This window comes from Phyllobates terribilis, unplaced genomic scaffold (assembly GCF_046119375.1).
Source record: "Phyllobates terribilis strain yellow unplaced genomic scaffold, ASM4611937v1 Scaffold_5__5_contigs__length_657084704, whole genome shotgun sequence".
Taxonomy (NCBI): Eukaryota; Metazoa; Chordata; class Amphibia; order Anura; family Dendrobatidae; genus Phyllobates; species Phyllobates terribilis.
This window is the reverse complement of record NW_027362765.1, coordinates 435794603-435811407: the sequence shown is the minus strand read 5'-3', so window position 1 is coordinate 435811407 and position 16805 is coordinate 435794603. Positions and strand designations below refer to the sequence as shown.

Below are 16805 nucleotides of genomic sequence, written 5' to 3'. Positions count from 1 at the left end.
GGCGAAGTACCAGGTACAGGGTGCAAAAAAGTCTCTCTCCATTAGTTATCAGAGCACCCCGTTAGATTCAAGAGACAACTGGAAGTCCTCTGCCTGATTGGAGGGGTGCAGAGACTTGGAGGTAGCCACCGCCTAGATGGACTTATTGCCAGATTTATTAGAGATGGAGGATCCTTGCTTAGGGACGAACTTCAGTCTGGTTTCTGAGATGACACATCTGCGAAGTGGGGCGGTACCTGAAGCCAGATCATTGGAACAATTGTCGAGACTGTGTTGGGACAATGCCTCCGTTTCCCTTCCTTCGGAGACTTCAGCGCGCAGCGAGTCAGTGACTAGCAGATCTGGTGAAGAAGAAGAAGAAGACACTGCTGACTGTCCTGAAGATATGGGGACTGGACACCCCTTGTACCTCAGCAGTCCCCCAGGAAACACCATGCAGGATATTCAGACTTGAGCGGGCACTAGATCTCTCGGCTCAGGATGACCTGTGGGTAAATCAGACAGCACCTGGAATGTGAACTTCTTCATGTGTAATGCTCCAATCTGGAGCTTAATTTGTACAGACATATTTTGACTGTTTCTGAGTAGGGCTCGTCTTTCCACTGACAATGCCCAAACCGGATTCTGGAGTTGTCGGACGGGAATCAGACACCGACTCTTGAAGGATAAACGCCCGAAACTTCCGGTTAATCCGAGGCCTTCACTTGCCATGGAGACAGTCACGGTCATCTGTGGAGAGAAAACACTAATGCCCAGAGCAGCCTCTCCTACAGGCCTAATGTCTTGGGATTCTCCAACCTTCGCTGGACAAAGACCATCAGGGTGTACCAAACAACCGCAGCGGGACCGCAATCCTATTTTGTGACTGAGTTCCGGCCTCTGCTTTGCCTGACGAAAATGGTCATCCTTCATGGATACTGTGCGGGTAGTTGCCTCTACAGGCTGGGGAACAGTAGGTCTTAGGGAGGACAGAACCTGGCGTGACGGTTTACCTCTACGCCTTGCGTGTCTGGACTGCCTCTTGAGGTTGGGAAGAGAAGTATTCTGTGGAGCATTGTCATCCTGTGTGTATTCTGTGTGGGCCGCAGTCTCTTCAGGCTGGAGAGCTGGTGGGCTACCTACACGCATCACCCATCGGGACTGCTCCAGGATATTGGGAAGGCCTGCAGGTCGGAGACGATAGGATCCCATGCTTCCCATAGGGGGATGATCCAATTCAAGGCATCACCCCCTAAGTAAGACATCATAATGCTACTTTAACCCGATCAGTGGGAAAATAGTGAGCATAGAATATGAAATGCAGCATTCATTGCTCCACAAACACACGGCATTGTTTTGGATCCCCGTAGTACCGTGGTGGATCCGCAGGAACGAGTGCTGATAGCTCCATTTGTGCTGATGCGCAAATCGCCTGGACCTCAGCTTGAGAAAATTTTTTCCTTGGTGCCCGTATTCGCCAGACAAGAATTCAAATGTCTCCAAGAGCGAAGGGCCGTGGGGCTCAACGGGGACCATGGCCTGAGCAAACTGTTACGCACACGCTTGGACTGACTGGCGTGAGCATGGTTAGTGATCCCACTGGACCATAAACCGAGGAGTGCCTGGAGGGGCGTGACTAAGTATCATCTCGGTCTGACCAACGTCGCACGGTGGCTCAGTCGACTCCGTGAACCAGGGAGGAACCGAGCAGAGGGACCAGGTGCTACTCCAGGTCAGACCCTGGTCACAGATGTTGACCCACACCAGGGAATGCAGGAACAGGCTGGTTAGGCTGGCATACTGACAGGTGGGAACTGGCAGGTACGGCTGGTATGCAGACAGGTGGGCACTGGCAGGCACTGCTGGTATGCAGACAGGTGGGTACTGGCAGGCACGGCTGGTATGCAGACAGGTGGGTACTGGCAGGTAGGAACACAGGCAGGATAAAGACCAGTACAGACTGGGATACAGGAACAGAGCCGTAGGTGCGGCAGACAAGCAGTGCAGAGCAAAACACACAGGCGCGGTAGACGAGCAGAGCAAAACCTGCAGGTGCAGTAGACAAACAGAGCAGAGCAAATCCCGCAGATGCAGTAGATAAGCAGAGCAGAGCAAAACCCGCAGGTGCGGTAGACAAACAGAGCAGAGCAAAACCCGCAGGTGCGGTAGACAAGCAGAGCAGAGCAAAACCCGCAGGTGCGGTAGGCAAGCAGAGCAGATACACACAAGGTACTTACAATGAAGTAGTGAGTGGACACTAAACTCACAAACAGAAGTACAGAGACAACAAGTTGAAGTTAAGTGCGGGTTCAGACACTGCAGGAAAAGGGAAGATACGAACATAGAGACAAACAAGTAACGGACTAGGACACTGTTCAGACAGAAACTGAACCAGGAACAAGATACATGAGCGACCCTGGGAACTCAGCCCCCAGGGTGGCAGAAACAGACTAGAAGTCACAGATACAGGTAACGGGCCAGGGTATACAGCCCCCAGGGTGGTAGAACAGACTAGAAGTCACAGATACAGGAAACAAGCCTGGGTACTCAGCCCCCAGGGTGGCGGAAACAAGATACAGGACAGAACCTGGCAACTCTGTTGCACAGAACACACTGAAAGAAAGTGTTGCTCGGGCCCCACCTACTGGGTGGAGGGGGTTTAAGTATAAAGTGACTCACAACAATAGGCTGGGGATGCATTAGGAGTGCGCACCAGTAACTATAAGAATCAGACAGTAACCACGCCGCTGCCCTAAGCAATCAGACAAGAGACATGCACACAGCAGGTACTGGAGCAAAGTGTGCAGCCAGGACTGATAGGTAAGATGGCGGTCTTGCATGGTGGGAGGTGGTAAGCCATGTCAGCACGCTGCCAGGGATGTTACACATACCAGAATTGGGATGAGGGGTGCCATGTTTACCAGGATGAGGGGTATCATGCATACAAGGATGAGGGATGGGGTGCCATGCATACCAGGATGAGGGGTACAATGCAGACCAGGATAGGAATGCGGGGTACCATGCATACCAGAATTGAAGGAAGAGGAGGCCATACATACCAGAATTGAGATGAGGTGTGCCATGCATTCCAGGATGAAGGATATCATACATACCAGGATAGGGATGCGGGGTACCATGCATACCAGGATAGGGATGAGGAGTGCCATGCATACCAGGATGAGGGGTAACATACATACCAGGATAGGGATGAGGGATGCCATGCCTACCAGGATTTGGGAATGAGGGTTACCATGCATACCAGGATTGGGGATGAGGAAGCCATATTTTACCAGGATGAGAGATTGGGTACCATACATACCAAGATTGGGGGATGAGGGGTGCCATGCACACCAGGATGAGGGATACCATACATACCAGGATAGGGATGAGGAATGGGGTACCATGCAAACCAGGATTGGGTATGAGGGGTGCCATACATACCAGGATTGGGGATGAGGGGGGCCATGCATACCAGGATTGGGGATGAGGGGTGCCATGCATACCAGGATTGGGGGTGAGTGGTGCCATGCATACAGGGTTGGGGGTGAGGGGTGCCATGCATACCAGGATTGTCGATGAGGGTGGCCATGCATACCAGGATTGGGGATGAGGGGTGCCAAGCATACCAGGGTTGGGGATGAGGGGTGCCATGCTTACCAGGATTGGGGATGAGGGGGGCCATGCATACCAGGATTGGGGATGAGGGGTGCCATGCATACCAGGATTGGGGATGAGGGGTGCCACGCATACCAGGATTGGGTATGAGTGAGCCATGCATACCAGGATGAGGGGTGCCATGCATACCAGGATTGGGGATTAGGGGTGCCATGCATTCTAGGATTGGGGATGAGGGATGCCATGCATACAGGATTGGGGGTGAGGGGTGCCATGAATACAGGATTGGGGGTGAGGGGTGCCATGCATACTAGGATTGGTAATGAGTGGGGCCATGCATACCAGGATTGGGGATGAGGGGTCCATGCATACCAGGATGAGGGGTACCATACAAACCAGGATAGGGATGAGGAATGGGGTGCCATGCATACCAGGATTGGGTTTGAGTGAGCCATGCATAACAGGATGAGGGGTGCCATGCATACCAGGATTGGGGATTAGGAGTTCTATGCATACAGGATTGGGGGTGAGGGGTGCCATAAATACAGGATTGGGGGTGTTGGGTGTAATGCATGCCAGGATTGGGGATGAGGGGTGCCATGCATACCAGGATTGGGGATGAGGGGGGCCATGCATACCATGATTGCGGATGAGGGGTGCCATGCATACCAGGATTGGGGATGAGGGGTGTCATGAATTCCAGGATTGGGGGTGAGGGATGCCATGCATTCAGGATTGGGGTGAGGGGTGCCATGCATACCAGGATTGGGGATGAGGGGGGCCATGCATACAGGATTGGGGATGAGGGGGGCCATGCATACCAGAATTGGGGATGAGGGGTGTCATGCATACCAGGATAGGGATGAGGGGTGCCATGCATACAAGGATTGGGGATGAGGTGTGCCATGCATACCAAGATTGGGGATGAGGGGTGCCATGCATACCAAGATTGGGGATCAGGGGGGCCATGCATACCAGGATTGGGATGAGGGGTGCCATGCATACCAGGATGAGGGGTACCATACATACCAGGATAGGGATGAGGAATGGGGTACCATGCATACCAGGATTGGATATGAGGGAGCCATGCACATCAGGATGAGGGGTGCCATGCATGCCAGGATTGGGGATGAGGGGTGCCATGCATTCCAGGATTGGGGGTGAGGGGATTGCTGCATACAGGATTGGGGGTGAGGGTGCCATGCATACCAGGATTGGGGATGAGGGGTCCATGCATACCAGGATTGGGGATGAGGGGTGCCATGCATACCAGGATTGGGGATGAGGGGGGCCATGCAAACCAGGATTGGGGATGAGGGGTGCCGTGCATTCCAGGATTGGGGTAGGGGAGTACCATGCATACCAGGATTGGAGTTGAGGGGTGCCATGTATACCAGGATTAGGGATGAGGGGTGCCATGCATACCAGGATTGGGGGTGAGGGGTGCCATGCATAACAGGATTGGGGATGAGGGGTGCCATGTATACCAGGATGAGGGGTACCATACATACCAGGATAGGGATGAGAAATGGGGTACCATGCATATCAGGATTGGGTTTGAGTGAGCCATGCATACCAGGATGAGGGGTGCCATGCTTACCAGGATTGGGGATTAGGGGTGCCATGCATTCCAGGAATGGGGGTGAGGGGTGCCATGCATACAGGATTGGGGGTGAGGGGTACCATGAATACAGGATTGGGGGTGCGGGGTGCCATGCATGCCAGGATTGGGGATGAGGGGGGCCATGCATACCAGGATTGGGGATGAGGGGTGCCATGCATACCATGACTGGGGATGAGGGGTGCCATGCATACCATGATTGGGGATGAGGGGTGCCATGCATACCAGGATTGCTGATGAGGGGTGCCATGCATTCCAGTATTGGGGGTGAGGGATGCCATGCATACAGGATTGTTGTGAGGGGTACCATGCATACCAGGATTGGGGATGAGGGGAGCCATGCATACCAGGATTGGAGATGAGGTGTGCCATGAATACCAAGATTGGGGATGAGGGGTGCCATGCATTCCTGGATTTGGGGGTGAGGGATGCCATGCATACAGGATTGGGGTGAGCGGTGCCATGCATGCCAGGATTGGGGATGAGGGAAGCCATGCATACTAGGATTGGGGATGAGGGGTGCCATGCATACCAAGATTGGGGATGAGGGGTGCCATGCATACCAGGATTGGGGATCAGGGGGGCCATGCATACCAGGATTGGGGATGAGGGGTGCCATGCATACAAGGATGAGGGGTGCCATACATACCAGCATAGGGATGAGGAATGGGGTACCATGCATACCAGGATTGGATATGAAGGAGCCATGCATACCAGGATGAGGGGTGCCATGCATACCAGGATTGGGGATGAGGGGTGCCATGCATACCAGGATTGGGGATGAGGGGTCAATGCATACCAGGATTGGGGATGAGGGGTGCCATGCATACCAGGATTGGGGATGAGGGGGCCATGCATACCAGGATTGGGGATGAGGGGTCCCGTGATTTCCAGGATTGGGGATGAGGAATGCCATGCATACCAGGATTGGAGATGAGGGGTGCCATGTATACCAGGATTGGGGATGAGGGGTGCCATGCATACCAGGATTGGTGGTGAGGGGTGCCATGCATAACAGGATTGGGGATGAGGGCTGCCATGCATACCAGGATTAGGGGTGAGGGATGCCATGCATATCAGGATAGGGATGATGTGTGCCATGCATACCAGGATAAGGATGAGGGCAGCACATAACAGGATGGAGGAACAGGATTGGGGAGCACAAATACCAGGATGGGGTCAGCATAAATACCAGGATGGGGGCAGCACATACCAGCATGGGAGACCATAAATCAATAAAAATGCTCCCCACCCGGGCGTAGAACGGGCTCAATAGGTAATATATATATACAGTATATACAGGGCTGACCAAAAGTTTGGACACACCTTCTCCTCAAAGTAAAAGGTGGCTACTTTGAAGAACCTAGAATATAAGACATATTTTCAGTTGTTTCACACTTTTTTCTTAAGTATATAATAAGTATAAATATATCAGTCATGAAAAAGCAGAAAAATCTTTAAATGAGAAGGTGTATCCAAATTTTTGGACTGTATATATATATATATATATATATATATATATATATATATATACAGTACAGACCAAAAGTTTGGACACACCTTCTCATTTAAAGATTTTTCTGTATTTTCCTGACTATGAAAATTGTACATTCACACTGAAGGCGTCAAAACTATGAATTAACACATGTGGAATTATATACTTAACAAAAAAGTGTGAAACAACTGAAAATATGTCTTATATTCTAGGTTCTTCAAAGTAGCCACCTTTTGCTTTGATGACTGCTTTGCACACTCTTGGCATTCTCTTGATGGGCTTCAAGAGGTAGTCACCGGAAATGGTCTTCCAACAATCTTGAAGGAGTTCTCAGAGATGCTTAGCACTTGTTGGCCCTTTTGCCTTCACTCTGCGGTCCAGCTCACCCCAAACCATCTCGATTGGGTTCAGGTCTGGTGACTGTGGAGGCAAGGTCATTTGGCGTAGCACCCCATCACTCTCCTTCTTGGTCAAATAGCCCTTACACAGCCTGGAGGTGTGTTTGGGGTCATTGTCCTGTTGAAAAATAAATGATGGTCCAACTAAACGCAAACCAGATGGAATAGCATGCCGCTGCAAGATGCTGTGGTAGCCATGCTGGTTCAGTATGCCTTCAATTTTGAATAAATCCTCAACAGTGTCACCAGCAAAGCACCCCCACACCATCACACCTCCTCCTCCATGCTTCACGGTGGGAACCAGGCATCTAGAGTCCATCCGTTCACCTTTTCTGTGTCGCACAAAGACACGGTGGTTGGAGCCAAAGATCTCAAATTTGGACTCATCAGACCAAAGCACAGATTTCCTTGTGTTCTTTAGCCCAAACAAGTCTCTTCTGCTTGTTGCCTGTCCTTAGCAGTGGTTTCCTAGCAGCTATTTTACCATGAAGGCCTGCTGCACAAAGTCTCCTTTGAACAGTTGTTGAAGAGATGTGTCTGCTGCTAGAACTCTGTGTGGCATTGACCTGGTCTCTAATCTGAGCTGCTGTTAACCTGCGATTTCTGAGGCTGGTGACTCAGATAAACTTATCCTCAGAAGCAGAGGTGACTCTTGGTCTTACTTTCCTGGGGCGGTCCTCATGTGAGCCATTTTCTTTGTAGCGCTTGATGTTTTTTGCAACTGCACTTGGGGACACTTTCAAAGTTTTCCCAATTTTTAGCACTGACTGAACTTCATTTCTTAAAGTAATGATGGCAACTCGTTTTTCTTTACTTAGCTGCTTTTTACTTGCCATAATACAAATTTTAACAGTCTATTCAGTAGAACTATCAGCTGTGTATCCACCAGACTTCTGCACAACACAACTGATGGTCCCAACCCCATTTATAAGGCAAGAAATCCCACTTATTAAACCTGACAGGGCACACCTGTGAAGTGAAGACCATTTCCGGTGACTACCTCTTGAACCTCATCAAGAGAATGCCAAGATTGTGCAAAGCAGTCATCAAAGCAAAAGGTGGCTACTTTGAAGAACCTAGACTATAAGACATATTTTCAGTTGTGCACACTTTTTTGTTAAGTATATAATTCCACATGTGTTAATTCATAGTTTTGATGCCTTCAGTGTGAATGTACAATTTTCATAGTCAGGAAAATACAGAAAAAATTTTAAATGAGGTGTGTCCAAACTTTTGGTCTGTACTGTATATCTATCTATCTATCTATCTATCTATCTATCTATCTATATATATATATATATATATATATATATATATATATATACACTATTCAAAAAAATAAAGGGAACACTCAAATAACACATCCTAGATCTGAATGGATGCCGTCACAGCCAGACACTGAGGAGCACAAGCATGCCTGCGCTTCTCAGTGTCTGCGGGATGACAGGCTGGATGGCAGCTTTCTGCTGCGGTCCAGCCTGTCATCTCGATGTAGCAGAGCTGGAGCTGTCCTGGGAACCATCGAAAGGTAAGGATGATGTTGCTTTATTATTTTTCTTTTATTGCAGGAGATCGTTGGCTTCAGCTGGAATGGGCGTGATGGTAAGTATGGTTTAATTTAGAACAATAAAGAATTGTGTGTTTATTTCAATTAAAGGACTTTATTCTGGGTGTTTGTGTTTTTTTTTAACTTTGACTATGGGGTTAGAAATGGGGGTGTCTTATAGATGCCTCTCCATTACTAACCTGGGCTTCATGTCAGCTGGCATTATAAGCTAACATCAACCCCAACCCTATTACCCCACTGCCACCGCTACAGCGCAGTGGGAAGAGCGAGGCTAAGTGCCAGAATTGGCGCATCCTATGGATGCGCCATTTCTGGGATGGCTGATGGCTGGTGTTTCAAGCCTGGGAGGGGGCCAATATTCATGGCACCCTTCCTGGGCTATTAATATCAGCACCCAGCTGTCTGCCTAGCCTTTGCTAGCTATTAAAATAGGGGGGTCCCCACATCTTTTTTTGGGGGGGTCCCCCATTTTAATAGCTAGTAAAGGCTAGGTATTCAGCTGGGGGCTGATATTAGTAGCCTGGGAAGCTCCATGGGTATTACCCCCTTCCCAGGCTTCAAACATCTGCCCCAGCCATCTGCTTAACCTCCGCTAGAGACTAAAATTACGGGGAACCCCACGCCAATTTTTTTTTTAATAAATCCTTTATTTTAACACTAAATGACAAGTACAGTAACCAACACTATCACTGTACTTCTTATATATGTGACTGACTTGTTTCTATCTATCTAATCTATGTGTGAAGCTTTATTCTTTCTGTTCTAAATTGTCGGGTACCGTTGCTGAATTGCCGGCCAGCTTTTTTAAAGAGATGGTGCATGAAAACACTAATATTTTTTTTAATAAATCCTTTACACTAAATGACAAGTACAGTAACCAACACTGTCACTGTACTTCTTATATATGTGACTGACATGTTTCAATCTATCTAATCTATGTGTGATGCTCTATTCCTTCTTGTCTAAATTGTCGGGTACCGGTGTATGCCGCTGCTGAATTGCCGGCCGGCTTTTTTAAAGAGAGCGTCTTCTGAGCAGTTTGTGAGCTTTTGGACACCTTTGAAGGTGTTTTCTATGTGTTTCTATGTGTTTTTGTTTGCCTGCCATTGGTTTTAACGGTGTTCGACGGTGTTCTAAGGTGTTCGACGAACAGTTCGACGAACAGTTCCTCAAACATCCCGGTGTTCGAAGAACCGAACCGAACCCGAACACTATGGGGGTGGCTCAACACTAGTGCTGACAACAAAATCAAACAGAAATCATCAATGGAAATCAAATTTATTAACCAATGGAGGCCTGGATTTGGAGTCACCACCAAAATTAAAGTGGAAAAACACACTTCAGGCTGATTCAACTTTGATGTAATGTCCTTAAAACAAGTCAAAATGAGGCTCAGTATTGTGTGTGGCCTCCACGTGCCTGTATCACCTCCCTACAATACCTCCCTACATGCTCCTGATGAAGTTGCGGATGGTCTCCTGTCGGATCTCCTCCCAGACCTGGACTAAAGCATCCGCCAACTCCTGAACAGTCTGTGGTGCAACGTGACTTTAGTGGATGGAGCGAGAAATGATGTCCCAGATGTGCCCAATCGGATTCAGGTCTGGGGAATGGGCGGGCCAGTTCATAGCTTCAATGCCTTCATCTTGCAAGAACTGCTGACACACTCCAGCCACATGAGGTCTGGCATTGTCCTGCATTAAGAGGAATCCAGGGCCAACCGCACCAGCATATGGTCTCACAAGGGGTGTGAGGATCTCATCTCGGTACCTAATGGCAGTCAGGCTACCTCTGGCGAGCACATGGAGGGCTGTGCGGCGCTCCAAAGAAATGCCAGCGCACACCATTACTGATCCACTGCCAAACTGGTGATGCTGAAGGATGTTGCAGGCAGCATATCACTCTCCATGGCATCTCCAGACTCGTCACATGTGCTCAGTGTCAACCTGCTTTCTTCTGTGAAGAGCACAGGGCGCCAGTGGCGACTTTGCCAATCCTGGTGTTCTGTGGCAAATGCCAAGCATCCTGCACGGTGTTGGGCTGTGAGCACAACCCCCATTTGTTGACGTCGGGCACTCATACCACCCTCATGGAGTCGGTTTCTAACCATTTGTGCAGACACATGTACATTTGTGGCCTGCTGGAGGTCATTTTGCAGGGCTCTGGCAGTGCTCCTCCTGTTACTTCTTGCACAAAGGCAGAGGTAGCAGTCCTGCTGCTGGGTTGTTTCCCTCCTACGGCCCCCTCCATGTCTCCTGGTGTACTGGCCACTACGCTGACAGACACAGCAAACCTTCTTGCCACAGCTTTCATTGATGTGCCATCCTGGAGGAGATCCCACAGGAGACCATCCGCACCCTCAACAGGAGCATGCCCAGGCATTGTAGGGAGGTCATACAGGCACGTGGAGGCCACACACAATACTGAGCCTCATTTTGACTTGTTTTAAGGGCATTACATGAAAGTTGGATCAGCCTGTAGTGTGTTTTTCCACTTTAATTTTGGTGGTGACTCCAAATCCAGGCCTCCATTGGTTAATAAATTTGACTTCCATTGATGATTTTTGTGTGATTTTGTTGTCAGCACTTTCAACTTTGTACAGAACAAAGTATTCAATGAGAATATTTAATTCATTCAGATCTAGGATGTGTTATTTGAGTGTTCCCTTTATTTTTTTGAGCAGTGTATATATGCATATCTATCTATCAATCTATCTATCTATCTATCTATCTATCTTTATATATATATATATATATATATATATATATATATATATAGCTCTATATATATCTACATAGATAGATAGATAGATATCTATACATATATATAAATAAAAAGAGGTGTCACTCCAATAAATTGGAAGTGGGCTTTAATAAGTCCATGTGGCCACATAAGTTAAAGTCCACTTCTCTTTTGCACAATCTATTGGAGTGTTACCTCTTTTTATTTAGTTACTGTATTTTTCAGACTATAAAATGCAATTTTTTCCTCCAAAATTTTGGAGGAAAGTGTGGGTGCGTCTTATAGTCCGATATACATAAATACTGTGACTGTGGGTGGTGGTTTATGTGTGGGAAGTGACAGCGGTGGAGTAGCGGGGCACAGGAGGCAGCAGCCGCCTGCTGCAGCCTAAACTGTGCCTGCTACTCTCATGGGTGTAGTGAGTATTCATGGACTTTAATAGCGGGCATGCTGACAGCCGAGCACAGCAGGAGCCGCGCTGCGGCTACAGTGTGTGCGCTATTAAGGAGAATGAATGATCACTGCTCCCCATGCACGCAGTCCCGGCGTGGGCAGCAGTGACTATTCCGGCACAGAGTGGGACACAGCTGTGGAGGAGAGAGGAGGTGAGTATAATTGTTTATTTTTTTTCTGTACAGCGCGACGGGGATCAGGGGGTGCCAGGCATACCAGGATGAGGGGGGCCATACATACAGGGATGAAGGGTGCCATACATACCAGGATGAGGGGGACCATACATACAGGGATGAAGAGTGCCATACATACTAGGAAGAGGAATGAAGGTGCCATATATACCAGGATGGGTGTGAGGGGGGGAGCCATACATACCAGGATGAAAGGTGCCATACATACCAGGAAGGGGCCATGCAGACCACGATGGGGGATTGGGGTGCCATGCATATCAGGATGGGGATGAGGGCCACGTATAACAAGAAAGAGGGGGCCATATATACCAGGATGGGGGATATTAATAGAATTGGGGGACATTACCCCTATAACAGTGTCAGCAGCTGACCCCCTCCCCCTTAACAGGGCATCATGACCACATTTTTTGCTTACATTTTTTTTTCTATTTTCCTCCTCTAAAGCCTAGGTGCTTCTTATGGTCCAGTGCGTCTTATAGTCTGAAAAATACGGTACATTGCTATATACATTTGGATTTTGTTTGAAGCATCTTGCACCCGATATCATCATTTTCCAGTGATTATATATACAGTTGAAACCAGAAGTTTACATGCACTATATAAAAAGACACATATGCTTGTTTTTCTCAATATCTGACATGATATCAGAATAAACCTTTCCCGTTTTTATTACTTACTGCAAAGTCAAATGTTTACATACACTAAGATTACTATGTCTTTAAACAATTCTGGACTGCCCATGTGATGATGTCATGTGTTTGGAAGTTTCTGATAGTTTTTTTTTGGCAACATCTGAGTTAATTAGAGACACACCTGTGGATGTATTTTAATGCACACCTGAAACACACTGCTTCTTTGTGTAGCATCATGGGAAAGTCTAAAGAAATCAGCCAAGATATCAGGAAGAGAATTGTGGACTTGCACAAGTCTGGCTCATCCTTGGGTACAATTTCAAGATACCTGAAGGTGCCTCGTTCATCTGTACAGACAATTATATGCAAGTACAAACAAGATGGGAATGTCCAGCCATCATACCGCTCAGGAAGGAGAAGGGTTCTGTGTCCCAGAGATGAACGTGCTTTGCTCCGACATGTATATATCAACCCAAGGAGAAAAGTAAAAGACCTTGTGAAGATGATAGCAGAAGCTGGTAAGATTGTGTCAGTATCCACAGTGAAACGAGTACTGTATCAACACTGGCCACTCTGCCAGGAAGAAGTTATTACTATAAAAGAAACATAAAAAGATAGATTAATGTTTGCAAATGCACACAGGAACAAAGACATTCTTTTTTGGAGACATGTCCTGTCGTCTGATGAAACTGAAATGTAACTTTTTGGGCATAATGACCATCGTTACACTTGGAGGAAAAAGGGAGAAGCTTGGAAATCTAAGAACACCATCACAATTGTGAAACATGGGGGTGGCAGCATCAGGTTGTGGGGTTGTTTTGCTGCAGGAGGGACTGATGCACTTCACAAAATAGATGGCATCATGAGAAAAGAAAATTATGTGGCAATACTGAAGCAACATCTCAAGACATCAGCCAGGAAGTTAAAGCTTTGGCGGAAATGGGTCCTCCAAATGGACAATGACCCAAAGCATACTGCCAAAATGGTAACTAAGTGGCTTAAGGATAACAATGTCAATGTTTTGGAGTGGCCATCACAAAGCCCTGTTCTCAATCCTATTGAAAATTTCTGGGCAAAGCTGAAAAGGCAGGTGCAAGCACGGCGACCAACAAACCTGGATCAGTTACACCATTTTTATCAGGAGGAACGGGCCCAAATTCCGACCAACTATTGTAAGACGCTTGTGGAAGGATATCCCAAATGTTTGACCCAAGTCATTCAGTTAAAGGGCAATGGTAACAAATACTAATGAAATGTATGTAAAATTTTGACTTTGCAGTAAGTAATAAAAATGCCTTAAAACATTCTCTCTCTCTCATTATTCAGGCATTTGGCAAATATTAAAAATTATGGTAATCCTAATTGAGCTAAAACAGGAAAGTTTTTTTCTGATTTCATGTCAGATATTGAGAAAAACATGCATATGTGTCCCTTTTTTATATTGTGTATGTAAACTTCTGGTTTCAACTGTATATGTGTGTGTGTAATATATATATGTAGGTTTTTATTGTATTTTATACTTATTTAATGATTGTCAGGATTTTCATTTATTTTGCAGGACCTACCCTTCTCAGTGTAGAGAAATAAGATGTGCCTCTTTGGAATACACTTTACGTCTCACAACACCATGCAGTACTAGGCTAAGATTAATCTGCCAAAGGCTACCAGTAAATCTTTCTTCTATTAATTAGTAAAGCAAGATAAATGTGAATTGTGTTAAGATATACTTTTACAATCATGTTAAAAGCTGTATGCAAATAATGTATAAAAAAGTTTCTTTTCTAAAGACAAATCCATGCTGCTACAGGGATTCTGACATTGTTGCTGAGGTCTGACTTCATCTACTTTATCTGCTTAGGGACTGGTTCAAAACTTGTTCAATTATGTATGCGCAATACAAATCTTTATTTTATTCATAATTTGTTCCATTTTTGTTTCTCTGATGTATCTGTTTTTTGACTTCTTCATCATTTGTTCATTTTTCATCCATATAAAAAATTTTCTTTAAAAATTATTTTATTTATTTGGTAATATTGGTAATGTTGCTAAAATACTGATAGAAAAAAACCTGTAGACTTTTGAGGTTAATAAAAACAAGAAAACGGTTCTCAGAGGCATTACTTAAATTTTTTTATTGGAGAACTCTATTAATTTGAATAATCAATTGGGAATATCGTATCTTTACATGCTTTGGGAAGTTTTCTTTTATTGTTTTTCACTTTACTTTATGTCTCTGGAGGTAGATGTGTGTTTTGGGTATTAAATACTGTCCTTTTACAAATATATGTGATTGTGTCATCTACTGTATAAAAATAAAGAGCATACATAGACTGATTTTCTCTTTGCTAAAAACTGCAGCAGTATGGATCCACCAAAACATGTTGCATATAAAAAAAAATGGTTTGTGCATAAAAAAAACACTTGTATAAGCTAGAAATCTGAATAAAACCTTTTAAATGTACTGGCAACATTTTTTTAATAAAATATAAATTTATAATAAACAGGTGTAAATGAGCCCTCATAGTCTACTCTTCACCCTAGCCATTTTAACCCCTTCACGACCGATGACGTATAGTCACATCATTGACCATGTCCCTGCCGTTGATGCGGTCTTCGGCACGAAGCTTACATCTTTCCCTGCACTTTATGGCTGATTTAATCAGCCATCAAGTGCCTCTAACAGCCGCAGGTAGATCTGAGATCCACCCACAGCTGTTAATCAGCTAAATGCCGCTGTGAATCACTGACAGGGGTATCTAACACGCACTGGCCGGGAGTGAGTCCTAAGTCCCGCCATCGCCGCCCCAGTCACGTGATCGTGGTGTGCAGATGGGCTGTCATGATTATCGGGGGACTGCAGAACACTGATACACTGCTATGTATAGAACAGGCGATTGGAAGATCACAGCTTCAAGTCTCCTAAGGGGACTATTAAACTCAGCATAAAGTAAAAAAAAGTTTTCAAAAATATAAAAAAAAAATAAAAAAACACAAGATAAAATCACCCCCTTTTGCCCCATTAAAAGTAAAAAAAAATCTATCAAAATACAAAGTAAATTAATTTAATCAGTGAACGGCGTAACGAGAAAAAAAATCAAAACCCCAGAATTATTTTTTTGGGTTGCCGCAAAAGAAGCGAATAAAACATTGTATGTACCCCAAAATGGTTTCAATAAAAATGTCAGCTCAGGGCGCAAAAATAATCCATCATCTAGCCCCAGATCCCAAAAAATAGAAACTCTATGGGTCTCGGAAAATGGCAACAATCACAAAAACTTTTTTTCATATAAATTTCAGAATTTTTTTTCAGCAATTAAGTAAGAAAGAAACTATACATGTTTGGTATCTATGTACTTGTATGGACCTAGAGAATCATATTGCCAGGTCAGTTTAACTATATAGTGAACATGGTAAATAAAAAAAATAAATAAATATAATTGTGGCATTGCACTTCTTATTGCACTTGAATTTTTTCCCCGTTTTACAGTAAACTATGTAGTAAAATCAATAATGGCATTCAAATGTACAACTCGTTCTGCAAAAACCAAACCCTCATATGACCATATTGATGGAAAAATAAAAAAGTTATGGCTCTTGGAAGAAGTAGAGGAAAAAACGAAAAGCAGAAAATCACCTGGGGGTGAAGGGGTTAAAGGGCTTGTGCACATGTTTAAATCGGATGAGTGCTATCCATTATTTTGACTAATTGCATTCATTCCCATGTTATTCTATGGGGCTGTTCATAAGTCTGAATTTTTCCTCAAAGTGGTCTGAGGTAAAAAATCACAGCATGCACGATTGGCTCCGAGAACTGGATGGTACTCACTCTTTAAGGCCACGTTCACACATTCAGTATTTGGTCAGTATTTTACATTAGTATTTGAAAGACAAAATCAGGAGAGGAATAATCAGAGGAAAAGTATAATAGAAACACGTCACCACTTCTGTATTTTCCATCCACTCCTGGTTTTGGCTTGCAAATACTAATGTGAAATACTGACCAAATACTGAATGGATGAATGTGGCTTTAAAAGGGTTTTCCCACAAATGAAATTTGATTTTAATCAATAGATCCTTGGAATGATAATGACTTCCATAATTGGATGTGTTTA

At 45.4% G+C, this 16805-nt stretch overlaps 1 protein-coding gene across 2 annotated transcripts in view; it reads left to right on the top strand.

The window, feature by feature from the left end:
* Positions 1 to 15988, top strand: part of LOC141271248 (natural killer cells antigen CD94-like) — a 58065-nt gene extending 42077 nt beyond the window's left edge. Inside the window, exon 6 of one of the 2 annotated variants that reach the window (XM_073681367.1) lies at positions 14252 to 15988. In XM_073681367.1, the coding sequence (XP_073537468.1) occupies positions 14252 to 14384 (133 nt within the window). In that variant the 3' untranslated portion in view covers positions 14385 to 15988. The remainder of the gene's footprint in view (positions 1 to 14251) is intronic. The other variant, XM_073681365.1, reaches the window with a different exon arrangement.
* Positions 15989 to 16805: the final 817 nt, after the last annotated feature.